General features: G+C 45.1%; 1 protein-coding gene and 3 non-coding genes across 12 annotated transcripts in view; 1 reads left to right on the top strand and 3 right to left on the bottom strand.

The window, feature by feature from the left end:
* The window catches only part of TMPO (thymopoietin), a 28,183-nt gene extending 12,690 nt beyond the window's left edge, over positions 1–15,493 (bottom strand). For 2 of the 9 annotated variants that reach the window (XM_055711492.1, XM_055711493.1), the window contains exons 1-3: positions 12,855–13,260; positions 3,020–3,146; positions 1,231–1,389 (exon numbers count right to left, since the gene is read on the bottom strand). In XM_055711492.1, the coding sequence (XP_055567467.1) occupies positions 1,231–1,389; positions 3,020–3,146; positions 12,855–13,094 (526 nt within the window). In that variant the 5' untranslated portion in view covers positions 13,095–13,260. Of the gene's footprint in view, positions 1–1,230; positions 1,390–3,019; positions 3,147–12,854; positions 13,295–15,402 lie in introns of those variants that run through there. The other 7 variants (XM_055711491.1, XM_055711486.1, XM_055711489.1 and 4 more) reach the window with 7 other exon arrangements.
* Positions 15,494–21,441: 5,948 nt separating this feature from the next.
* Positions 21,442–21,513, bottom strand: TRNAW-CCA (transfer RNA tryptophan (anticodon CCA)). The gene has a single exon. It is a non-coding gene; the product is annotated as a tRNA-Trp (tRNA).
* A 462-nt stretch (positions 21,514–21,975) lies between these two features.
* On the top strand, positions 21,976–22,047 carry TRNAD-GUC (transfer RNA aspartic acid (anticodon GUC)). The gene has a single exon. It is a non-coding gene; the product is annotated as a tRNA-Asp (tRNA).
* A 108-nt stretch (positions 22,048–22,155) lies between these two features.
* On the bottom strand, positions 22,156–22,227 carry TRNAD-GUC (transfer RNA aspartic acid (anticodon GUC)). The gene has a single exon. It is a non-coding gene; the product is annotated as a tRNA-Asp (tRNA).
* Positions 22,228–25,998: the final 3,771 nt, after the last annotated feature.

The raw sequence follows: 25,998 nt of genomic DNA, 5'->3' as shown, positions 1-25,998 counted from the left end.
TCCACAGACTGCAACCTGCTCCAAGCCAAAGCAGGGGCAAGGGGAAGAGTTCATTGCAATGTTAAACCCTACGGGGTAGTCCGAGGGGTCCAGGGGTGGAGCCTGTAATGGATATACCTTTAAATTGTTGTAACCCATGATTTGAGTTTCATGTTATAGGAATGACTGTAGCAGCAACCACCTGAACCACTAGAGGACAAGCCTTACAAGAAGCAGTGCAAGTGCAACAGTGACCTCACTTGAGCTGGCTTTGATGCCCAATAACCCCATACAACCTCTATTCTCCTGAGTGACCGCCATAAGAGATCACGTTTATGGAATAAATGAACTCAATGGACATTTTGTGGACATTTTATAGACATTTCTATAGGGGTGGTGCATAGACTAGGGGAATGATGTTTGTGTATTGTATCAAAGGATGGGAAGGGTGATAGTGGTTAATGAGGTTGTATTAAAAAATGTGTGGCATGACGTAAATGGTATGGAATAAGGGGTGGATACTGTCCTGATTTCAGCTGGGATAGAGTTAATTTTCTTCTTAGTACAGTGCTCTGTTTTGGCTCTGATGTAAGAATAATGTTGATAGGACACTGATGTTTTTAGTATAAACATCAGCCAGCAACAACGAAGTCAGGATTTTTCAGTTTCTCAGGCCCTGCCAGCCAGAGGGCTGGAGAGGCACAGGAAATTGGGAGGGGACACAGCCAGGACAGGTGACCCAAGATAGCCAAAGAGGTATTCCATACCATATGACATCATGCTAATTATATAAACTGGGGGAAGAAGAAGGAAGGGGGGTACATTTGGTATCATGGCATTTGTCTTCCTGAGTAACCGTTACGTGTGATGGAGCCATGCTTTCCTAGGAATGGCCAAACACCTGCCTGCCCATGGGAATAGCGAATGAATTCCTTGCTTTGCTTGAATGTACGGCTCCTGCTTTACCTATTAAATTGTTCTTATCTCACCCCTTGAGTTTACATTCTTTTCCGATCCTCCTTCTCATCCCGGGTTGGGGGGGTGTGTGTGTGTGTGGAGTGAGCAAGCAGCTGGCTGCATGGTGCTTGGCTGCTGGCCGGGGTTAAACCATGACAATGACTCACATGGTCTACAGCAGTATCTCAAAGCCTAACCTAAAAGCAAGATCATGCCCTCTTTAGATATTTCTTCTGCAACCATTACTGATACATGGTTTGAATAGTTGACATGCAAGTTCCGCTTAAGTCTTACCTTCTTCGTTGTCACTGTACTGGTCAGAATCATTACTTCCATTCTGTCTGGTGTTCTCAGGAGCTGAAGAAATCTCTGGGAAAGGCACGGGTGCCTTTAGTTCTGGACCTTGCTCCATCAGTTTCAACAGTTTTTTCTCATAAAGTTTCCTAGTAGTAGCTATAACAAGGAGGGATATATGCTAAAGACATAGTTTTCATCTTTCCTGACATGATTGCTAGAACTTGGCTGTTATATATTCCTTGGGAATCTCTAAACTTGTGGGTTGTTTTTTTTATTTTTAATTAGTCTGTATGGTCTAAAGCATATACCTCTAGGTATATAATTCTCTACAGCTTCTAACTTTTTGGTTTAAGAGAATTCTTAAAATAAACTTAGACCTGTTACCACACTGAAAATTACAAGCATTTATCTGCAGAAAGGGAACTTGCTTCTTTAGATGTTCCGTTTCATATGCTGCAAAACACGAGTTGTTACGCCTTCACAAAAAATTTAGTGAGGTTGATATTGCAAGGGCAACAGTTTCCATGCAGATCCCACTGTTAAGCCTATTACTCCCTTCACCTTGGGATTAACATCCCTTCCCTCTTAGTTTAACCTTTGCCCTGTTGGCAAGTTCAGTCCAATAAGCATCAGAGGCAGTGCAAGAAAGCAGCAACTACAAAACTTCCTGTTCGCTGCATCTGGCCGTCAGGTTGGCTCACTTGATCAAAGACAGCTGTTAAAAGCTCAAAGGCATCAAGTCTAGCACACACTTCCATGTCAGGACTGTGTTGGCAAAAACATGTAGAGGTGACTGAGCTGTTATCTGCAGAGAAGTCTAACCTCAGAAGATTTCAGATAAGAGGAAGCCACTCTTAAAAAAAAGAAGTGGCAGACTCAAAAGAAACAGAATCCAATCCCTCTGAGGCTTTTACTTAGACAAAATTTGAACATCTTTCCAGTGGACTGCATAGGTACTTGAATTTTTCAGAAGACTTGAGCAGTATCCAAGAGGAATAGGTTGAATGGGAAGGCATACAGAAACAGCTAACAGAAAAGACTATGCATAAGACTGAATATACACAGGACTCCAGGCTCCATCATTGACACTTCCATCCACACAGGGTTTCAAGAGCGTTCCACAGAAGGCTCAGCACACTAAGGCAACCATCTTTTTTTGAAGAGTTGTGAAATGGAAGTCCCCTGCCATTAGGACAGTGCACAATCTGAAAGGCAAGGCGCTTTGATCCCGCTTCACAGGTGAGTGCCCAAGCCAGGAGATTAAGCTGGGTTCAGGACTTCTCCTGACATAAGTTAACATGCAAGATAGAACACTACACTCAAGGAGCCAGAAAAAAAAAAAAAAAAAGCAAAGGAAAACATTACTGCACAATGCAGTCAGTAGGGAATGCTCTAGGGAAGGGGAAGTTCCATGCTCTCATTCTGCTCTCAATGCTATTAGGTTATTATGTAAGATGTATTTCCTATGTAAGCAGGCCCCAGATCTCAACCCTAGTATCAGAAGACATACTTACCCCAGCACTAATTACGCAGTTTCAGAACAGAAGTTGGAACATCTCCAGCTGGCCAAGTACACCAGAGGAACAAACAGTGGACTTGCCTACACTGCAATCCTTCAAGCCTTCTCAATATAACTACTTCAATGAAAACAAAGCGGGAAATAGGACTGTAATAGTATTGGTACTAAACTTAGTACCTGTATCAGAGAAGCTTAAGAGTGCTCAGAACTGAGGTTTAGTGAAAAATTTGTTGAACAGGTAAGTATTTGCTAGTTCAGTTGACCTACCTACAATCGGGCCAGGATTTAGTCCATACTTCACAAGTTGCTCTTGAAGATCTTCATTACTCATCTCTGTTACATCTAGGTCATCCTTCTCCTCTGGCCTGGGTTTGTCAGTTTTCTTTGTGGCTTTCTGTAAGTGTGGGAGGGAGAAACAGCATTTTCAGTTAATAAAACATCTTTTTCTTCTAAGGGAACAGGAAGATAGCAGAGTCCTAAATACAAACCCACAAAAAGTAATTATACTCCCCCTCTACACCATTAAAGCCTATGTGAAACCATTCAAACATTTACACCTACTAAACAAACATGCACGGTTCTCCTACTTATATAAGGAAATACCCATTACAAGCCTCCTATAAAGCGAAAAAAAACCCAAACAAAACCTACTCATTCTAATCCTGTTTTTTAATATGAAATCCAAGTATATAACAGGATAGGACTTCTTTCCTATGACTGGAGAAGCAAGTTTCTAGCTGTTTCACCATCACTACACTAGGTTACAAATATTTATGTTCCATTGGGATTTCTTCTCATTACTCTCCTACCTAGTAGGTCAACACTTCTTCCTCTAACGATAAAAGAAAGTTCTTCAGTATCTACACGCTCTCAAGTAAATTCTCAAAATCCCCATTCCACTTACCCTGATAATCTCTGTAAGATTACCCAATGTTACAGAGTGAGTGCAAGAAAGGCAAAACCATAAACAATCTCCAATTTTCAAAATCCTGCCTGTCTGCTTAGGCCTCTGCTACTGTAGCTCTAACGAATCCCAAACCCAACTCTGGCAACACTACTTGAACAGTTGGCAACACACTACCACCACATACAGATGGTTATCAAAATAATCTGCCAAAATGCTACTCCTAAATTAGCAGTTTCCACTATATCCTAACAGAGTGATCATAACATTTGTTCAACTTGGGAAGCCTCAGTTACTACAATAGGCATTTCAAGCTCCAAGATCTGCAAGAGAGTGAGGAGCTAAGACAGTAAAAAAATATGCTTAGGATCTGCTTGCTCTCAACTAAGAGAGATACTGATAATGCTTTGAAATAAGTTATATTCTACAACTTAGAGATACAAACACAAACAGATACAACTTCTAAACTTAACATTTTGTTCAACTTAGCTGCCCAGAAGACCTATCTGGGTTTTCTGGTACTTATCCAAGACTAAAATTCCAAATACAAATGTTGTAACAGTCACAATTAACAGTTTTCTTCTTGCTGTATTTAGTAAGGTATCACTAAAAAACTGTAAGATGACTGACATGAGTCAAAAGTATCTAGCTAGCCATTAATGCCAGTTCAATATTGGTTTGCATGCAAGCTTGGTCTGGCCTCAAGTCTCTCAATATTTTAAAGCTGAACAAGGACTGTTTGAGGATTTCCCAAATGTAACTGACCCCCTAATTATATCAGATTTTCCTCTAACTCCTGGATTGTGAAAATCCCAGCATGATGACTTAAAATCAGCTGCTAAAAAGCAACAGAATTGCAAGAGCTCATGCTATTTCTTAATTCTAATAAACACGACTCCAAGCAGTCTGAAGAAAGAACAGGGTCACTCAAGTGGCAGATTTGACTAATGACAGATAACTCTACCAATCATTCCATTCCTTTATCACATAAAAATCTAATTAGTTTTTGAAGCAATTGAGCCTACTTCTGTAGTACACAAAAAACAACCAGCCTACAGCTATAGGAGACATGTTTACTTTCAAATGCATTGGTCATAACACTGTTTCAAGTATCATGTTAACAAGAATTTCATATTTAGTGATTTTTTTTTTTTCTTGAATGACTGAACTACCCAACCAGTGGAAGGAAGTTCTAAAACACATGCTGTGTTTTCTTGTTGGGATCTGTACTGACAGCTCTGGTGTTTGCACACATCAGCAAGCAGATTAATTAAGATGCTACTTCCATATTTCAGAAGAAAACAACTACCCTGGTACAGGAAATCAGCATTCCAATGGCACTTTCAAGAAACTGGAAACCTAATTTAACATGTCTCTACCTTGGCATCACTTTCAAACCATAGAAGAGACTATAACAATATACACTGGAAGAACTACATCATATTCTACTAGACGTGTTACAGAAATCTTAGCCACAAGAAATCTAACTGCAACTAATGAGTAATACAGTCCTCTAACACCAGTAAAACTCAAATCTCATAATATCTTTATGGAGCTTTTTTCCTTCCAAGTACCATTTAACTTTTTCCTACAGGATTACCACACATTGAGACCATCAGAATAGTCAGCTTCAGAACAGAAGAGGGGCAGGGAGGGGATGAAAAGTTGAAGGTAACGTGTTCTTCAGTAATATGGCCAGATGCATTTATTACCCTGTGTTCTGTGAGGTCTTCAACTTCTACTTTTTAATAGCTATTGTCCTTAAAGCAGAAGCAAAATGACATCACTTGTACAAGTAGAAAGCTGTCATTTAACAACTCACTGGTCCAATAAGATCAGTCCCTAGAAGCACCAGGCAGAATAGAAGAATTTCTCTCATCCTTTGGCTGTGGTATGACAGCATTAAACTCAGCAATGACATTACCTGTAATTACTACTGCTGTGCATCATCACAGCTTATCCATAGGACTACCCCCGAGACAGATCAAAAGAGCTAGCTTTAAAATTATCATTTCAAATTAAAACAAAACAAAGAACCCAAACAAACAAAAACCCACCCACATTTTCCTGGTCTGGTGACCATTAGTGAAGTTTAAGTTGTCTTACTGTGGTACAGAGGTAAAGTGTTTAAAATGAAATTGCAGCAAACATTAGGATTTACTGAAGTAAGGTGGTGCGGCTGACCACTTTGCACATAATGTAAATATTCCTGCAACATTATACCCAGACCAGTAAAACATTATCTGAAGTTTTTCTAATTTCATCCAGTGCTAGCAGCATAAAATATTTCTAGTCATTGCCATTTTCTAAAACACAGAAGATGGAAGAAGATCTGCGTACTTCATTTAACAGATTTGTTCACACCAAAGAGATGGCAATTTGGTAGTGGTATCTGTCAGGCTCAGCTTCAGAGTAACTAGGACCCAACCCTTCTAAAAAGTACTGAAGTTAATTATAAGCATGGGGCTCCCACACAGCATTCTCAGTTCCAGGGCCACAGGAAAACACTAGCATAGAAGTTGTTCACCATCTCAGTGTCACCTCTTGATAGCAAAAAGCTTTCACCTTCTCTCACTAATGAGAGGAACAGAAAATGCAAGCGATGAGAAGCTATCCCTTACATTATCTTTGGCATTCCCGATGAATAGAAATCCAACAGACACAGACCAGTTTATCAGAAAAACTGTATGGGTACCTCTACTAGTTCTAGCACTACTCTGCCAAAGACAAATCCAAGTAACATCTTGAAGAAGCCATTAAATAATATAACAGACAACTATGGGACATCATCAAAAGAAGCATTTTCAAATCCCAAGTTAAATGGCACCTACATTAGGATACTGAAGGACTTTAATCCTAAACAGGTGCAGCTTCATCACCAGAAGCAGAACGGCTCAGGGCTTCTTTACTATTTCTCTGAATGAGGTTAAGACAGGCTTTTGTACAGTGTCCTCTCTGGTAACAAACAACTGTATTTCTCTCAGGGGAGGGAAAGATAAGGAACTGCACATGCCAAGTCTCAACAATAAACTTATACTGTGAAATACAGAGGTCTCCATTCCCCTTGTACTTTTTATTCTATCACACACAAACATTTCCTGCAGTAGGATATTATTTTTTTTAAACCAAGTCCTACTGAAATTTTTAACCTGAAATGCCTGGAGATAGTATTTACCAAGAGCTACAGGACAGACAAAAAACAATGGAAAGGAAATTATGCATAAGTAATTCAGAGATACTGATAACACACAAGTTTTAGAATTCTCTACATGTTAACCTTAGTTAGTAAGTGCCAGACTTAGAATTTCCAAGCCTATGTATGGTAACAGTCCAAAATTATAAGAGTAGGGACTACTCAACCCTTCCAAGCCCCTTCTCTCCTCAGACACGAAATTCCATGTTACCCAGTGAAGGAAACATACCCACTCTGAAAGAAGATGAATGCTGCATAGTAAAGAGTTGCTTCCAGAGAATCTAAGTGAAAGAGTGAAAACTGAAAACAAAAAACAAATCAAGAAACCAAACTAACAGATGGTATCATGGCTCACAGTCAACTGAATGCTGATCTGAAGATGTGGCTTGTTTATGTGTCCCTGCTGAACAATTGACATGCACTGCTAGACAAAAATTACTTCAACAGGATTATATTATTTAAATAACCACTGTTATCACACCAGCACTCTTAACAAGCAGATTTCCCTGGCTGGTAAGTCTAGAACTGCAGAAAGTCTGAAGGTGTAGAACAACATGGCAGGACTTCTCACTGCAGTGGGAATTACTCACCTCACCCCTACTGCTCACAGCTCAGACATCAGATGAGTGCCATTTAAAAGGCCACAAAGTTGTTAATCTATATTCTAGGTCACATATGTACAGCACATAATAATTAAGAGATGCAGCCACACAGGGAACATTCTTCTCTTCCTTCACCAGGTAGCATATATACTTTAGATTCTCTCACCCACGCAAGCATGCACTTTCACCTTCCACGTTCCTAGTCTTCCTGAACTTCCTTTTACACTAGGGAAGGGGGTTGAAACCATACAGTTACCTCTGCTACAGATATTATCATTACAACACCATTCTGACCACAAAGAGCTGAAGCTAGCTCTTGGCTTGCTTGCCTTTTTTTTGTTTGTTTTTGGAGGTTTTTTTGCTGTTGATTGAAACAAAAAACACATCTTTACCTGATAGGCCTCTTCTATAAGCTTCAAACAGGCTCCTCAGGCCCAGATGGCCTCCTCATACCTTCATTAACAAAAGTAATGAGGAGACATCTAACTGATCTTTTTCAACTCATGACTTTAAAAGTCAAAAATATCAGAGTGTTTCAGAAGAGATTCTTCCAGGACATTAAATGCACCAATAAGCTAAGTCATAAAAACCTACACATTCTAAGCTCTGCACAGCCCTTGTTTGGCAACAGTGTCAAGATGATATTTTTGGTATGTGCTTTAAAACAATACTCCTAAAGAGGCAAAAACACCATTTCATTGTTATTTCTCCTTTGAGCTATCTGTCCTGACATTCAGCCCATAACTAACCAGGACCAGGAGCATTCAGATGCAGATGATTCCCTCCCCGCAGCAAAAAGGTGTCTTGCATACCAACCACTGTCCCGACATACCACTATGCTAAACAGGCTTAGGAAAAAGTTGCTCAAAAATATTACTGGAGCTGGAGAAGCTGACTCCTCCAAACAATATTGTCAGATTGAGGCCCAAACAAGCATGATTAAGTGTCTCCTCTCCTGGTAAGAGTAGATGGGCAAAGTGAGCCTTCTGCGTGCACCCCACCCCACAAAAGTATTCATCTAAAGAAGTGCCCATATTTAAAATTACACTTTTAAATATATCACAATAAAGACCTTTCAAAAAAAATTGGCTAACATTTAATTTTACTTTTAGTGAATTTAATGTATTTGACAGCCTTTGAAATCACCTTCTACAAACCGGACTGCATTTTACACAATTGGAGGGGGGTTGCTGCACTGCATTACAAAGTGTGAAAATGCTGAGTTTCACGGAGGGGAAGTAAGATCTTACTAGATTAAGAGTCCAATTCATAACTTTGGGTGCCAGGAAAAAAAAAAATGCTAACTGCCTAGAGTTTGCTGTCCCAAAGCATGATGGTTTCAAGGCCTGAAAACAATGCAGTCAAAATAAAACCCCGTAAGTTCTGATCTGCTCATACATACATGTTAATCATCTGTATCAGAATAAAAACCCCTATCAAAATAAACCCACATGAATATAAAAGAAACAGAAACAGCATCACTATGTATGCATGACACTTGTCTCACAATATCTGAACTTCACATCACCAGCATATTAAGATTTTTATTTGTTCTGAGAAAGGTATAGGTCGGATGTAGTATTGATAAAGCTGTGCTGGAAAAGTGATGGATTTAGAAGACTTAATTTGTGGTAGACCTAAAACTGGTGTATCGTCTCATTGCTGCATAGCTTTTATCAACACAAAACGTGCACCTAAATGCACTAGCAAATGTCCAGAACTTAGAAAACAAGAACACTAAAGTGACAGCGTAGACAGTTTAAAATAACAAATTACTACAGCGACATCAAAACATTGTCAATATCAAGAGACCTGGTTTAGCTTTACCATCTTTGAATAGCCCTGTTGCGGTCATTGGAGAGTACTCCTCTGAACTTGTCTCTCACACCCATCTTAAGGTAAACAGCCCTCGCCCCGCCTTCAGCACCCGTAAGCCTGCGGGCGGATCGAGGTAGGTAGAGGTTCAAACAGCAGCAACCGCCGCTTCCCCCTCACACCGAGACCCGCGGCGCCCCGCGCGCCCCCTGGCGGCCACTCCGGCCGGCAGCCCCGCCCCTCACCCGGGCACCGGCGGGCTCGGGGAGGGGGTGTATGGCGCTTGGCATTACAGCGCAGTGCGAGCGGACCCAGAGCGGGGGGGGGGGGGCTCAGCGACCGGCAAATCCCTCCAGTGCCTGACAAGACAGGCCCACCCTTATTCAGGCCAATATAGTAACCCGATTACAATAATTTTTTCACACTAAAAGCGATATAAACAATATATTTCGTACATCTTTGAGAGTCTATGCCCATCAAGTAAGGACAGACTGCTTTCCGACTGTGATCCCAACCTTTCAGACGACTTGAGCAATAGAAAGGGATTGTAAACTGAAGTCGTTTGGGCTTCTGCAGGTAGACACAAAGTTAAGCACTTGCAACTCCTTCGTTGGTATTACCACTGAGTAAGCACAAACTTAACGAGACTGCACCTCTCACTTGTGTCGCTCTTCTCTATTCAAAAGTACCCATTTCTGTGCTCGAAGAATTATTCTGGCCCTCTCCGACGCCTCTCCCTCTACACATTCATTCATTTCATCCTGACAGGGAGAGCAACTCTTCACTACCAGACCAGTTTGCTTGGTTGGTTTTTTGATTGTTGGTTTGTGGGTTGTTTTTTGTTTTTTTTAAAGGACTGTAGATTATTAAGCTATATCCAAAGCAGTATCAAAAAGTAAAGAACAGCAGAAAGCACAGTGGGACAGAACCTTCCAAAACGCAAACCTATGTTAAGTGCTCTTTCAAGTGTTTTTGCAAGTTAATACTAGCCTTGACTGAGTCACCTGAAGAGACTTTTGCAATTTTCAAGTTAAGCAGTATTCAAATTTTTAGTGATACAGGAAACACTGAATAGTACAGCCCAAAGTTTTTAATCCCGCAGAAGATACCTTTGTCATACAGTCAAGCATTTTGGGGCTCTAGAAACACTGCATAGCTGAACCCCTGTAAGTTTGAAACTGTTGGTTTCCCATACCCCCCTCAACGTACACAAACCAATACTACAACTTCCAAGACATGCAATATACATAAAAATTGAACTAATAAAGCATTGCAATTCTGTTACTCAGATATCAACCTAATAACAGAAAGGGCCATGTTATTATACCAGTACATTTTAGAGTACTTTTATTTCTTTATGCACCCGGTGCAAATTGCTTCCTGGTCCTTTTAAATATACACTTAAAAGCAATACCTAAGATAAAATAACAAAGTTACACAGAGGAGTAAGACAGAGGTTGCTGAATCCACCTTTGTTTCCAGAGCCTACAAGGTGACTTAGAAGAAGTAAGCGATTCCTTTATTATATTCCTCCTTTCTGTTTAGCCTTGCAGTCCCAGCTTCTTCCCTTTCACCCCTTATTTCTCATTTCTTCTCTTTCATAGGTCTGAGTGCTTTCCCTCCTGTCCTTCCCTTATGATTTCCCTTTGTTTCCATACCAGAATCCCACTCCGCTGGATGTAAACTTCCTCTCCCTTTCAACCGTTTTGGGGCAAGTTACTCTTGAGAAGCATACGCTACTCTTGGAAGGACAGCTGATCAGGGAAGCACCCTTATGCCAGAAGGCATTAACAGGGACAACAGCTACTCAAAATACAAGCAGTTTCAGAACTACCTAAGCTGTGCTAAATAGACAACGAGCAGACATCAACCATCTTCCCCCCCCCCCCTTTTTCTTTTTTTGGGGGGGGGGGGGGGGGGGGGGCGCGCACAACAGACCCAAATTCAAGCAACTGTCACTAGACTATCTGCTGAAGTTTTGGAAGTTATGAGGATACAGTGCTCTAACATTAGCACACAAAATTAGCAGAAATAGCACAGAACCTTCCAGACAATGTTAACGAAGTGTAGGAGTACCACCCATTCTGCAAACAAAGTCACCCATAACTGTTTATGCTTAAGCACTGCAGAAGGGAAAAGAAAAATCAGATCTACAAACTTCAGCAGTTATGTGACTTTCCTTCTCCTTCAAGTGTGAAACGTCAGATTCAAGCTCGTCCTATTCTACTCAAAAGCACCTCACGAATGCTACAGGCAGACCATTATCTGTAAATCAAAGAAGTGTCCAATTCACTGTAAGGTTTGTCCAGTTAATGACAGTTAAGTGTTTGAAGCAGACAGATGTTAAAAAGGTAAATAATTTGGTCAGAAATCTCTTCCTCTTTCAGTCACATTTTTCAGTTTCTTAATTCAAGAACCATTTGTTGGGGTTTTTTAAAAGGTTTAAAGTATGAAAGACCTTCAAAGGAGTCCCCTTCTCTGCAACCTTTTTACAAATTAGCTTTGAAAGACAGTATTTGAGATACAATTAAATAGATGTAGTATCACATACATTACAACTCCAGTAGTTGGCAATCGTTATTCAAGCCTTTTATGTGAAAACAGACACCTCTGAATTACAATCATGTTAGAATTACGAATTAAGATTGCTTTCCCAATATATGCAAATTTACAGACTGCTTATTAAAAAATTAAAAGGGAAATCACATTTTCCGCAAAGGGAAAAATTACAAATGGCACCCACTCCCCTCCTCTTTCCTTACATGATAGAAGGAAGTCTAAGCAGCAGCGGCACTTTGTATGAAAAAATACGCTTACAGGTGTAAGAGAGACACCTACATTAAGCAGACTCTCTTCACACTAAACAGTCCGCTTCATTAGACAAAATAATCAAGCTGTTCCCTCACAGCTTCATCCTTTCAGCTGGAGATATTTACAGAGAGTACCGCTGCTTCAGTACAACCGAGACAGCTGACGGGAGTCGTCTTAAGTAACCTGCAGCCTCGTGCAGAGTTTCTCCTGCTTTATTCCTCCAACACCCAAGTATTTAACTTACGAGACCGCCCGCCAAATGGCAGTAAAGGCTTTCCAGTTTACGGGGGGGGGGGGGGGGGGGGGGGGGGGGCGGGGGTGTTGTGTCGCGCTCCACGCGCGACCGAACCGCCCGCCCCCGGCTTGGAGGAGCGCCCCGCCGCCCCGACACCGCCGCCCCCGAGAAGCGCACAGGCGGGGGCGACCCGGCGGCTGCCCCGGTCCCGACCCCGCGCGTCCCAGTTCGCCTCCCGGTGCCGTGCGGCCGCCTGGCAGCGCGCCCCGGCCCTGCCGCCCCAGCCGGTAGGGACCGTCCCCGCCAGGCACGGTCGCGCCCTCAGCCAAGCCGGGCCGCGCCTCAAGTAAGGCGAGGGGGAGCGCAGGCGGGAGGACCAGCGAGGAGCCGCAGCGCCTCACGCCGGCCCCCGAGCCGCGGGCGGCAGGTGGGGGCGGACAGACCCGTTCGGGCGGGGAAAGCGGGCCCGAAGCCGCCGGGAAGCCGAAAGAGCGCGGGCGGGGGCCGGGATCCCGGCGCGCCAGCGGGGTGGCGGTACTCACCCGCCCGACGGCAGCGCCGCGGTTCCTGGCGCCGAGAGGCGTGAGCTCCCGCTCCTCGTCGCTGGAGAAATCGGGCTGCGCGGCGGCGGGCGGGTTGCGGGCGGTAAGGTGCTGCAGGTAGAGCTGCACATACACGTCCTTGCGCTGCTCGCCGCCCGGCAGGCTCACATTGTTAGCGATCAGCTCGCTCTTCAGCTTCTCCTTGGTCAGCACCGACGGATCCGCCAGGAACTCGGACATCGCCGCCGCCCTCCCAGGAGAGGCACCAACAAAGCGCGGGGAGAAGGGGCGGGGGGGGGGGGAGGGAGGAGAACTCGCCTGCCCCGCGCTAAGGACCCAGCTCCACCGCGGGCGGGAGCGCACACCGAGCGCTTCTCCCAGCCAGCAATAAACCGCGCCCCGATTGGCAGAGGGGAGAACAAAGCGGCCCTACCATTGGTTGTCGGGCAGAAAAGGGGAGAGGCGCGCGGGACGCACCAGCGTTAGTGCTTTGCGCGAGGGATAGTAACGCAGTTTAAATTCGGCTCAGGCGGGAGAGGCGAAGGGGGGTGGTGCTCGCGCGGGGCGGGGCGGGAGCACGGAGGGGGTTCTCCCTCAGCTTCAGGCGGCGGCTGCTACCAGCGCTTGAGGTGGGCGCCTCACAACAGTGCAGCTCGCTTTAACGCTGCCGCGGGCTCTCCCCGGGGTCTCGCCCTTTCCAGCGACAGGCCGTTCTCCCCCGACGGGACAAAGGGGTGGGAGCGCCCCGCTGGGCTGGCGGTCCAGGCCCAGCCTCGCGCCTTTCGTGAGGAGCAGGGGAGGCGGTGAAGGAGATCCCTGTAAGCTGCGGTGATCCCTGTGACCTGCGGTGACATCTGCTACCGGCTCTGCCCCCGCCGCGGCTCCTGGGGCACCGGCTTCCCCGGCGCAATCCGCCCGCCCAGCTCGCCGCTGCCCTGCGGCTTTGTGCAGCGGCGGCCCCGCCGGCACCCGGGGCAGCTGTCAGCCCGGGGAGCGGAGCCTGCCGCCGTCGCTCGCCAAGTGCTTAACCTCACGCAGTACGTTAGCTACCAGGCCTCAGGAGAAATCCGGCTAACCGGTAGCGAACCTGTTAGCATAACTATTCTTTTGAAAACTCACGTGAAGGTGCTGAGGGTTATTTTTGTGGAGGGTAGTTTCGAGGCACATCAGGGACTCGCACTGATGCTTCTAGCTGAGGAATTGGCGTGGTGAAACAAAGTAATTAATACAAGGGAGAAGCTTAGCTCAGGGAATTTTATTTACCTTGTAGTGCAAGTAGTGATATGAGGTAGCCATCATCTGCAGTTCATTATAATTTATATCTGAAAGTATTTGGTTCTTGGTGTTGTATATATTTAACATGTTCAGTTTGTTAGACAATAAGGATGAAAGATGGGTAGAAACTTCTTCCATTGATAGCATACACATACAAAGCCAATATTCATATACTAATGTGGATTGACCACTATCACTTACTTTTAAGCCTGAATAAAACAAATTAGATTATTCTAATTTTTTTTCTCAGCATACCTTACCCAAAGTTTTTCCTGGAATATGGTATCACATGACAAGTGTTTCAGAAATGATTAAAAGAAAATTTAATTCCTCTCCCAATTTGATAGTAACAATTTAAACTATAGATAGTATGTTTCACCTTGAAAAGCCTCTAGATGCCTTGTAAAATAATTTTTCCCTCACTTTTAAGAATTTACATCTTATTCAGCTATGAAACCATTTGCAGACTGATACAGCATAGTTCAGAAAGGCAGCAGCAGAGAGATTCTTCAGCTATCATACTGAACTAAAAAAGGAACAACCTCAATTGATATCAAGTCTAAAATGTTTTAAAGCAGGGAATGTTTAAAATGTTTAAAGGGGGCAACTGGGTCTGGGAAATTTTAACCAAAGTTAACAGTGGAAATACGATCTAAAAAAATGGTACAGACATCATCTAATAGCCCCACAGACAATAGTAGTACTATAGGCCTGAAGCTTGTTTTCTGACAACACTTCTTACAGGAGTGCAGCTGACATTTGCAACTCATTGTACTTGTTGCATTAAACGGGGTGGAGTAATTTGGCAGAAAATAAACCCCCTTGCCTTCTAACTCTCCTCACCGAGGTGGGAGGTTAGACATGGCTAGGTTTAAATTCTGAGTGATATCCAATTTACCATTATCAGTCCAGTTGCATTTAATATGTATATTAAAATACCATGGTTCTGGATACACTAATAGCAGTCTGTACCGCCAGTCCAGTCGTGCTCATGAACTAGCATGACCACACTCTAGGGTTCGGTCACATTCAATGAGAAACTGCGACAACTAGCTACTTAAACAGTGCAGTTTTATTTGTGCAACAGAAATACAGGTTTTTGGATTGCTGGTGATAGTGACTGTCTGCAAGAAAGCACGTGCGGATAAAATGTTATTAAGTATAAAACACACAGAAAAGTTACAAACAATACAGCCTGGCTATAAATGTCAAAGGGTAACTCTCTAATAGGTCTTTCTAAGTTTCCCAAAGAAATGCTTAGTTTAAGTCTCACCCAAGGCGTCCCAAGGAGGGGAGAAGAAAGGCTCAACCCATCAGCCGATCCCAGGAGTCAGTCTCAATGGTGTCTTCCCCCCTTCTCCCCTCATTCAATCACTTTTTATACTTTTCTTTGCTCTCAGGTGGAGCTTGAGTGACTCTAGCCATACATTCCTTTACTATGATTGGTGCAAAGTTCTCTCGCTTTCACTTAAAGATACAGTTCATTTTAAATTTACTACGCATGCTCCCTGAGCGGGGGATTCATCCTCTTCGGGGGGGCCATTTGAGTAGGAGGTCACAATCTCCCACTACCACAACTATTTTACCCTAGTCAGAAGGCTCCTTATTTACATTCTTGTTGAGCTCATCTACATCTGTGCTAACCGTCCCTTCCTGAAGTGCTGAGTGGGCTGAGCTCCCGACCTTCTCTCATAGATAATGAGGCTCCTGCTTGTGTCTTCACCACAGTCGTTGGCCCAGCAACAGTCATCTTCTCATGGCAGCTGCTATGCAGCTTATCAGCTGTGTGGTATCATCAGGTTCCCAATCCTGCAGGGAGTACAGCAGAGCCTGGCCACAATGTCTCCACTCCTCTCCACCCTCCACTGTTCCTCCAGGATAGCAAGTTGCGTTGCTTAGGGAACTGTGGTGATCTAGATTCCGTGCATGCCAACCATCCTGAAGGTGATAGCTGTATTTTACTCTAAAAAGCTTTCTGTAATACTACACTTCTATTAGGACCCAATTTTTCTCTAATTCCTCCCCTCAAGGTGATTTTCCCACAGTACTGTTCAAAATATACAATACAGTTGGTGCTTTTCTTATGAATGACCCTTAGGAATGGAAGGAACAAACTCTTGAGACTGAAGTCAGTTTACACCTTTCAATCTAAGAACACTGATGGTAAGTCTGGTTTTAATGCATTAAGTGCAGTTAAAAAATGCAACAGCAATATGGTATGAAGTACCAAATCACTACAGTTATACTCTCAGTTCAGCTTTGGTCACAAAAAATGGATGGCTTAACTGGCTTTATCTTGGATCTGTATTTTTTGCCTTTTTGCTGTCAGGCAAAACTGGCATACAAGGATAAAGACAGCAGAAACTCAGCATCATGTGTTTGGGCTACTTGTTCAAAATCCAGTACAGTGGTTGTGGAGCCGCACCCTCAGATTAACATTACAGTTCATATTTACAGTCCTTTTATGTTTTGAAAGTTATTTACCCAACTGTAGAGATATATATTATCTTCTGTGAATGATTTTTCTCCATTACATTGTTACACTGATATAACTCCCTTGCATGGGACACTGGATTCTTTTATTGTCTCACATTTAGCTGCTTTCAAAGAGACAAAAGCTAAAAAAGCATCAATAAGACTTTAGTGTGACTGTTTCAGAGAAGTAGGCTTCTCTGGGAAGCCAAGTCCACAAAAAATCCCTGGCACAAAACTGTCCTTTATTTCCTGGTTCTACACTTTCCATTGTTGCTCCTTAGGAACAACAGGCATTCTCCAGGCAAGATAAAGACAGGGGCATTATACGAGATTATACGAAATTAATATGAAAAGGCACCAAAATGTGCACATACATAATGATTAGTACTGAAACCTGCAACTATCACCACAATTAGACCTGGATACAGCAGAGAATCTGCAACTTTATTGTTTGGGTTTTTTTGAAGGAAAGAAAGCTTGCATTTTGTAGCATAAGGCATCAGTCAAGGGGGATAAGGGAATGAGTTCATTATGAACAAACTCAAAACACCTTTCTAATGTTTTTACAGAAAACAAACACCCCAAAACAACAGTGGTCCATATACCTATTAGACCAGTTGTGTCTTAAAGGTTGGAGGTCAAAACTGTTGTTTTGCTGTGCCTTCTGTGAAGTAAGATCAAGTTCTGTATTTTAAAGACCAGAATACCCGCTCTACCTGAGAAGTAGTGACATTTTAGCTCTTGTCAGTATAGATGGTGACAAAAGTGAAGTTTAGGAAAAAAGTGCAAATGGTATGAGACTATGGCCATTTTCAGTGGTTGAAAAACTGCTGTAAAACTTGCAGTTGTAAAACTTGCCTAAAAATGTAAAGTATGCTGAAAGCAGAAGCCAGAAATCCTTCCTTTGTAGGACCCTCCCAAGTGTCTGGAATTTGTTAGCTTTCCTGAGCGTGAGAAAGAGATTTTCAGTCATACAGTCATCTTTGACATGAAAACACTTAATGCCTTCTGAACTATCTCAGATTTCTAGCTCTGAGTTACCCCAAGTTTATGATTCTTAACCTCTAATACCACCCATAAAAATGAGATGTTTTATTTTGCACTGCACTGAAAAAATGAATTTTCTGTATCTGTGTTTTAAAAAAAGTATCCTAAATTCATTGGAGGGTTGGGATAACATGTAATCCGTGATGAAGTATGGATGTACAGTTTGCATTTGCATGTAACATTTGCCTCATGATACATAATAACGTTGTGAAGGCTATAAATCCACGAATGGCAAAGGCATTTAAGGAAGTGTTAGTGACGTGTCCTTGTCTTAGACTGAGCTGATAGGGATAGCTTCTTAGCTAAAGGAAATGTAAAAAACCTATATGAAGTATTAACTCAGTGTTGATGCACAGCGGCTTTCACAATGAAAATAATACTTCCTCTGGGAAAGGCGATAGAAACTGGAAAGCATTACTATAAATAAGCAGTTGACTAATCATTATGGCACAGTGTAACTGTACTTTCTAGAACCGTTCATTTCTTCTCCATGTTCTTGATTAATTTAGAAAAAATCGGTGGCTTTTTAATAACCCTAGCTTTCTTATCAGAAACATCTTTTTTTAAGTATACTCCAAATAGAAATGGCACAGTGGTAAGAAAAAAATGTGCCTTACTCTAATGGAGCACATCGCTCTAGAGCAATTCTCTTACAGAAGTTGTATGTCCTCCTAAACTTGCCAGTGGATGTAGTTTCACTAGGGGGACAGGCCAGATGACTGCTCACTGGCATCCGCGGGGGAACGCTGCTGTATCCGTGTTTCCTGACTTGGTAAGCAGAGGGGTTGTTGCCCTTGTTGTGAATACAGGGGTGCCCAGCACTGTGGGTGGTCTGTACAACCATCCCCAGGCAGGGAAAGGAATGTGTACAACTGAGTGGTAGAACTGTTTTAACGCTTCTTACTGCTGACACTGTTGATAGGCAAAGGCCTGTACCAACAAAGATTGAAAACTGAAGTATCAGCTCCTACTGAAGTATCAGCTCCTACTGAAGTACACTGACAGAAATAAAATGAACAGGACAATTTACAGGGCAGTTTCCCACACTGAATCATTTCCAAACAAGAATTATTTGGAGATCTATTTCTATCATATACAGAGATAGTGCAGAAGCTGTATTCACCATATGTAAGCTATTACCTTAGCTCCAAGATTTTTGAACCTTATGTGGGTTTAAATTATTGCCTATATTTAGCTAGTATCAATTTTGTAAGAGAAAACATCTGTTAAAAGATCACTGAGGTTACAAAATGAAGTATTTCAAAGTCAGAAAGGGACAAAAGCCCAGAAGCACACGTACTGTAGAAATGCTGGTGAAAGACAAATACTCAGCAGTGTACTTCGGTGCCTTGGGATTAACGGAGTCAACTCGACAAAAGAGCTGTGAGAGTAAAGAGAATTATTATCCCCATTTTACCAATAGGAAATCGAGAGGGAGAATTTGCACATAGCTAAGGTGCATCTGATTCTTTCATTTAGTTTTGAAATGTCACTAGATTATTTTTATTTAGGGACAGTTGGCTCTCCCTCCAAAGAACAACTGACGAAAAATTTAACGGAGCCATTGGTTGCTGTTGAGAGGGATTATTCTGCCTTCCATCCTGTCCCAGACCCTGCACTCCTGACACGCTCCTTGTGTTAGATCTAGTAGTTGTGCCACCAGATCTGCATGCTGAGCCAGCAGCTGCTGCTGCACAGTGTGATCCAAGTGGGACAGGGGAAACATGCAGGCAGGGATGGACAGGGCAGAACAAGACTGTTTTGTGACAGACTGCACTCATGTTACGTTAGGTATATTAGTGTGAAGCCACACCCTGAAAACTGAAAACTTCAGCTCCTATTAATAGATCTTCTGTGTTGTCATTAGATGCTGCAAGCCAGAGATGCTGTCTGGCAACGATCTGGAATGCTTAGAGCAATGCACCTGCTTTGGCAGCTGTACAGGAGTGCAAGCAGATCGCCACCGCTTATTACATCCAGCTCTCTGATGGATGATGAGGCAGTGGCATAAGATATTTTGGGGGGCCAGGGAAACATCTGATAGATCATGCATCAGATTATGCATTAAAAAAAAATAATAAAAGGACTAACCACATAAATGGAAGTCTAGTCAGCATAGCATGTGAGGTAGTCCTCCTCTTCTGTTTAGATCTGGTAAAATCTGAATCAGCTGAAATACTGTGACCAGTTCTGGGCATTTAAAAATGCAGCTCATTTAGAAAGACTCCAGAGGCGAGCGATACAAATTACCAGAGGCCCAGCAAACACAGTCTATTACTCTAGAACAGCTATGGAGAGGCGTAACAAATTCCAAATAAGTAAGAAGTACCTATAAAAGGGGAAGGGAACAAACTGTTCTTCAGTGTAATAGCACGAGGGCTGGACTTAAGTTATGGCAAAAGAGGCATGAAGGTTAAACTACATATAGTCGCGTCTGTAGTAAGGGGTAGCAAAGCAGTGGAACAGAGGACTTAAGGAAGACGCAGAATTTCTGTATTTGAAAGGTTTTAAGGGTATCTGGAATAAATATTAGCCTGTAAAACCGAAAGTATTTATCTTTAAAACCCCCACATAATTTGATGACTCTGCTGAGTCTGGTTCTAAGACTTCTGTATTCTCTTCCTTTCCTGCCACGGTTTACAACACAATTCTAACAAACTTAGAATTAATTGTATCTCGGGTGTATTTTTCTCTGTCCCTCAAACTCAGGCCCTTGACAAACTACTGTTTCCCTCCTAATTAAATTTCATTAAGTGTCAAACTTTTCAGTCCATCCAAATCACTAAAGCATTACCTCTAGACTCACCATCTCATACCTAGATCAAAATCAAGCGCCTTCTGAGCGCTTCTGCCTCTGGCACCTCAGCAGCCTCTGGCACCTCAGCACGTGGAAATGGCTGCTCCGAGAAAACTTCTGCCCCACAGACTAAGCCCACCACCCCCCAGGCTCGCCCCAGGCTCCCTCCCCTCACGCCCCATCAGGGTTTTGTTTGCCTTCAGGGTTCTTAACATCTGCCTGAGCTCCTGCCCTGCCCGGCCCGCCTGCCTCCCCGGCTGCACTTCCACGCCTCGTGGGAACTTGTGTATTGAAAACAGATCTCCCTGCCATGCTTTCGGCCTCTGTCTCATGTACAATTTAAAGTTACGCTTTCCATACCTCTGACTTTATCTCATTATTTCCATACTGCCTGTTGTCTTACAAACTCAAAGTAGATCTTTGACACGTTCTTGCTTTTGGTGTTTCAGCATGATGCTAGAAAGCCCTGCACACACAACCACCACACGCAAAGGCACGTCTATTTTGTGCAATGGCATCTTTGCCGTTACACGGACACGGCACTAACCCTAAGCCACCATCCCCGCTCCGCCCCGCTCAGCGCACGCCCGTGTCCCGCGGGGGCCGCCGCTGCCCCGGGCCCCGGCTCCGCCAAGGCGGGAGGCGACTCCCGGCCCCTCCGCCTGCCCCGCTGCAGGCAGCCGCGGTGCCCACGGCCGGGACGGCGGGCAGCGTCCTCCATTCCGTTCCCCTCGATGCGCTGCCTCGCCCCAGCGCTTCTCCCAAACCGCGGCTGTCGAAAGCGAGAGGCTTTCCTGGCACCTGTTCCTCGTGTTTCTCTCGGCAGGCTGCCTCGTCGCTGACACCGCTGAGACGGCCCTCCTCTATAGTTCTGTTTTCCCTCTCAGGCTCAAGCAAGAAGAGGAGAGCCTAAACTTTAGGGAAAAAAAAAATAATAACATCCCAACGTTTCTTCCGAGGTGAAGCCTGTGAAAGCAGATAGAAAAAAAGAAATGACCCCGACGTGATTCGAACACGCAGCCTTCTGATCTGGAGTCAGACGCGCTACCGTTGCGCCACGAGGTCCTGCTGGGCACTGGCACCCAGAGCATTAGAACTCGCCCACAATGGGCCGCCGTCCTCCGCCCCGCAGATACGGAGCTGGGGCCGGGGCAGGGGCGGAAGACGACCCTTCTCACCCGCAATGGCAACGGCATCGATTCAGTCGCGCCCCCCGCGCCGGCCCCTCTCCTCCGCCACTGCTTCGCTTTCCGCCTTCCCACGCAGTTACGTTAACCCTCCCCACGCCCGCCCCACTGCTGGCCCCAGGCTGCAGGGCCTCCCGCCACCCCGGTGGTGCCGAGCTGGCTCCCGCCACATTGCCGCTGTATGCAGGCTCGTGGGTACCGGTTCCCGCTGCTCGGAGATAGCTCCGTCCGCCCTTCTGCCGAAACCCCTCCGATGCCATCACCCACCGGCAGGGAGGGGTGGGTGGCCGTGTGGGCTTGTGCATAAGAGGTGTGTCGCGAAAAGAGCCATCAAGACAGTTCCTCGTTAGTATAGTGGTGAGTATCCCCGCCTGTCACGCGGGAGACCGGGGTTCGATTCCCCGACGGGGAGGTCGCTCGTTTTCCTGGGCGGGCGCATTTTGGCGCGCGGGCCAGCGCCATCTCCCGCCGAGGAATTCGGGGAAACAAAAAAAAAAAATACATACGCGCGAGCGCACCTCTCCCCGTCGGGGAATCGAACCCCGGTCTCCCGCGTGACAGGCGGGGATACTCACCACTATACTAACGAGGAGCCGCGGGGCTCCCGGGCCCCGTCGCAGCCGCTCCGCGGGGAGGGGGGTCCGCCCCGGCTCCGCCCAGAGCCCCAGGGTGGCGCTCGGGGGGCACCGCAGCCCGCGATACCGCCCGCCATCGCCGTGAGCTGTGCGCCGCCGCCCCCGCAGCGGAGGGGGCTGTGCCGGGCGCTGCGGGGTCCCGACGGGGGGTCGGCGGGAGGAGAAAGGCTGCCCCGTGGCTCGTGTCCGCGTTTTTGCGCACCTTTCGTGCCGGCGCGGGGGGTGTGGGTGTGTGGGTGTCCCTGTGTCCCACCCGTGGGCTCTCCTCTTCCCTCCCGCCCCACGACGGAGCCGTCTGGGGACCTGCGCGCGCGGCCCCCCGAGCAGTGCAGCGCCAGGGAAGCGCCCGGCTGCAGGCGGTGCGGGGCCGGGCGGCAGCTCGGGTGTCTGGGCATTTTTGCATCTCGTTCACGCAGACAGTTTCTTTTTACGGGAACCTGAGAAGCCCTACCGTCAGCAGTCCTTGGAGTGAAGGGGCTCCAGCACCTGCTTCTGACCTACCTAAAAAGGGAACGAGAGAAATGGAAACCAATTCCTTTGAGATTTGAGCGTAAAAGGCAGAAGGACACGCACTGACCATATGGCTTGATACTGACTCAGTCAGCAGTAGCATGGTTGTGAGTTTGAATCACGGTGACATTAGACAGGAAACTATTTAATTTGCTGGGTTGTTAGATGCAATGCCATATAATAAACAAGCGAGTGGAACAACCAGTGTTCTTTTTTGATGTCTCCGCTACTGCTCGTTTTCTCTTTGGACAAAAAGACCCCAGCTTAGGTTTTTCAGACAAGCATAGCTAAAGAACAAACAGCTGTCTGTATGTAAACATCTAAATACAAGTGACCTGTAAATGAAGCATTTTTAAAAACTGGCCTAGTCATTTAAGGATTTGAATATAAACTTGTTTCTCAGTGGATGCAACAGATTCAAATTTTGTCCTGACAAGTGAAAAATAACAACTGAAGCCTCATAATAATTTCATTACTTTAGAGGCAGTGTAATGAGATGGCCTGGTAGGGCTGTGATCAGGTGATAGGCTTTAAACCACCCACAGCTGGATCGGGACCAGTGTTGCTAGGCTGGTCTAAACCTGCTGTGCAGGTTCAAATTTTATTCAAAAGCTGTTGATGGTTAACTTCAAGTTAGGAGACTTTCTGGTGGATCAAACATTGCCTGTTTGCATTTTGAGGGACCACTCGCACTTCTTGTATTACCACCTGTTTGCATTTTGAGGGACACTCGAACTCTCAGTTCCTGCTGTTCCCTGATCCCTGCCGTCAGGTAGCTGAGGTGTGACCACCTGTATAAGCAGTGGTGCTTGCTGCAGTCAGACCTGCCTTAGCTGCTGCTCTTTGCCTCAGAGCTGGTTTTGCCTCGGGTTCCTGCACAGACCTCTCCTTGGGCTGTCTTCTCTTGGAACAAGACTTCCACTGTCTCCATAACATCTCATGCAAATTCTTGGCATTGCTAAGCACTTTCAGAATACCGGAGCTAGGCTCACAACAAGTTGTGCGGCCATTTTGTTGTACTCTTCGGTTTGTTCATGGGCGGCAGAAGCAGGTCTGGCTGGGAGTTCTGGACACGCTGGAGATATGGGAAAAGCCTATGGTGCAACAGACTCTTGAAGCACCATTTGGAATGGCTCAGTACATTGCTGTGGGTGTTTTTATTAGAGAGCAGCTAGTTCAGTAACAAGAGTTCTTGGTCATACCTCAACTCACCGCTGTGCTTCTGCACACCCACTCCCGTTTTAGGACAGCTACTTCTGACTGCACCAGCCATCTCATACATTCTCCACACTTTCTTCCAAGCAGGGCAACCCTGAACCAAGAGTGCCAGTCAATATGCCGGCACATACTCTTGCACAGCCTCCTCCCACTCCCCATTTGGCAGGGAAAGTGAGCATACCTACTAAAAATACTTACTATGGCCTGAGCTGGTGATGGCAGTTCTTAACCCTAAAGAAAGGTTGACCAACTGTCCTGCTATGGCGAAAACGATGATCACCTTTGTTTTCTCAGTGAAAACTCTATGTACTTCTGAAGCTAGTCTTTTAAAGATATCCTTGTGTATCCAAAGCAAGAATATGACTTATGCAAAGCTGTTTAAGAAGGGGAGCAAGAAGAGACACTGAGGTATGAGTCAGCACAACAGAAGTGCTGTTTTGAAGTGGATGGAGTATTCAAAGGCTGCAATGACTTGCAGTTACAGAACAAATGCATTCCCTGTTGATTTGTCACAGGGACATGTAAACACAAAGCAGAACAGGCACTAGGAACTAGTATCAATGTTCCAAAGTCTGTGAAGCACCTGCCTTCTTCTCAGAATCTGCATACAGCTATGCCACGTGTCTGGTCCTAACAATCTTGTTCCATGCTTTCGTTATCATTGCACCAGCTTTGTGTTCAGCACCCACTAGAGATTTGCTCCCTGGAGCAACAGCTGTATGCAAGAGGCCTTTTATGACCATAAGCAGGCGTTGGGCAGGGATCTAGCACTGGAAGCTAGCGGCTTACTTAGCTGAACCTCTGCTTGCAACTTAGCCAGCTGAGTTTGGAATATCATCATGGATGCGAGATTCCACAATCTCTTTGCCACAACAGCTTGTCTACCCTCACTGTGAAGAATTCCTACCCACCCCACCAGACACCTCCCCACCCTGACCCTTACATCTGCTTGGAATTTGCCATGTTGTAACTTGATCAGTTGCCTTTTGTCATTTTGCTGTGCACCTCCAAGAGGAGTCTGGCTCCATTCTCTCTATTCCCTCCCACTGGGTAGCTGAAGGCAACAGTTAGGTTGTCCTGTAGGCGTCTCTTCAGGCTGAACAAACCCATCTTCAGCCGCGTCTCCTTGTCTGTCACGTGCTCCAGCTCCCTATTCTCTTGGCGACCCTCCATCGGACTCGTTCTAGTTTGTTGATATCTTTCTTGTATTGCAGTGCCCCAGGCTGTGCACAGGTAGCCTCACAAGTGCCAGACGGGAGTGAGGGCAGTAGTCACTTCCTTTGATCTGCTGGCTATGCTGTTACTAATGCAGCCCAGTATAGGATTAGCTTTCATTGCTATGAGAGCAATTGCTCACTCAAGTCCATCCTTGTTGTTCACTGGGACTCCCCAGGACCTTTTCTGCAAAGCTGCTGTTTACCCGGTTAGCTCCTGGCTGTTGTATGGGTTTATTATATCCAAGGTGCAGGACTTTACATTTGCCTTTGTTGAATTGGAAGACATTCATGTTGGCCCATTTCTTCAGCCTTTCGAAGTCCTGCTGAATGACAGCCCTGGACTTGAGCGTATCATTTGCTCCCCTCAATTTGATGTCATCCACCTGTGTCACCTGCTGATATTTACTTGCCTTAACAAGGAACGTATATTGTTACTGGCACACTGAGATTCAGCACAGCTGATACCATCCTTGGCAGTGTGATCTGGGATGGATCCATGCTATGGCAGCTGCTCCTACTTCTCCTGCCATGTAGAACTACCCGTGCTTCTAGCACTATGGTTGCCTAAGTGCAATGCTGAGACTGTGGTTTCCTTTTGCAGATCTCAGATGCAAACTGTGAAGTGCAGCAGTGCTGCTTTGGAGGCACTGTCTGGTCCCCCAGGCAGAAGGCTTGGCTGAACAAAATATCCTCACAGTGCAGCTGTGCAGGCATCCCGGAGTCCAAAAGCAGTGGATGTGACACAGTGCAATGCAGGATACCAGCAACATGGTCGTGGGTGCT

Source organism: Falco cherrug, chromosome 5 (genome assembly GCF_023634085.1).
Source record: "Falco cherrug isolate bFalChe1 chromosome 5, bFalChe1.pri, whole genome shotgun sequence".
Lineage (NCBI taxonomy): Eukaryota > Metazoa > Chordata > Aves > Falconiformes > Falconidae > Falco > Falco cherrug.
Note: the sequence above shows the minus strand (reverse complement) of the source record. Positions and strands in the feature narration are given on the sequence as shown.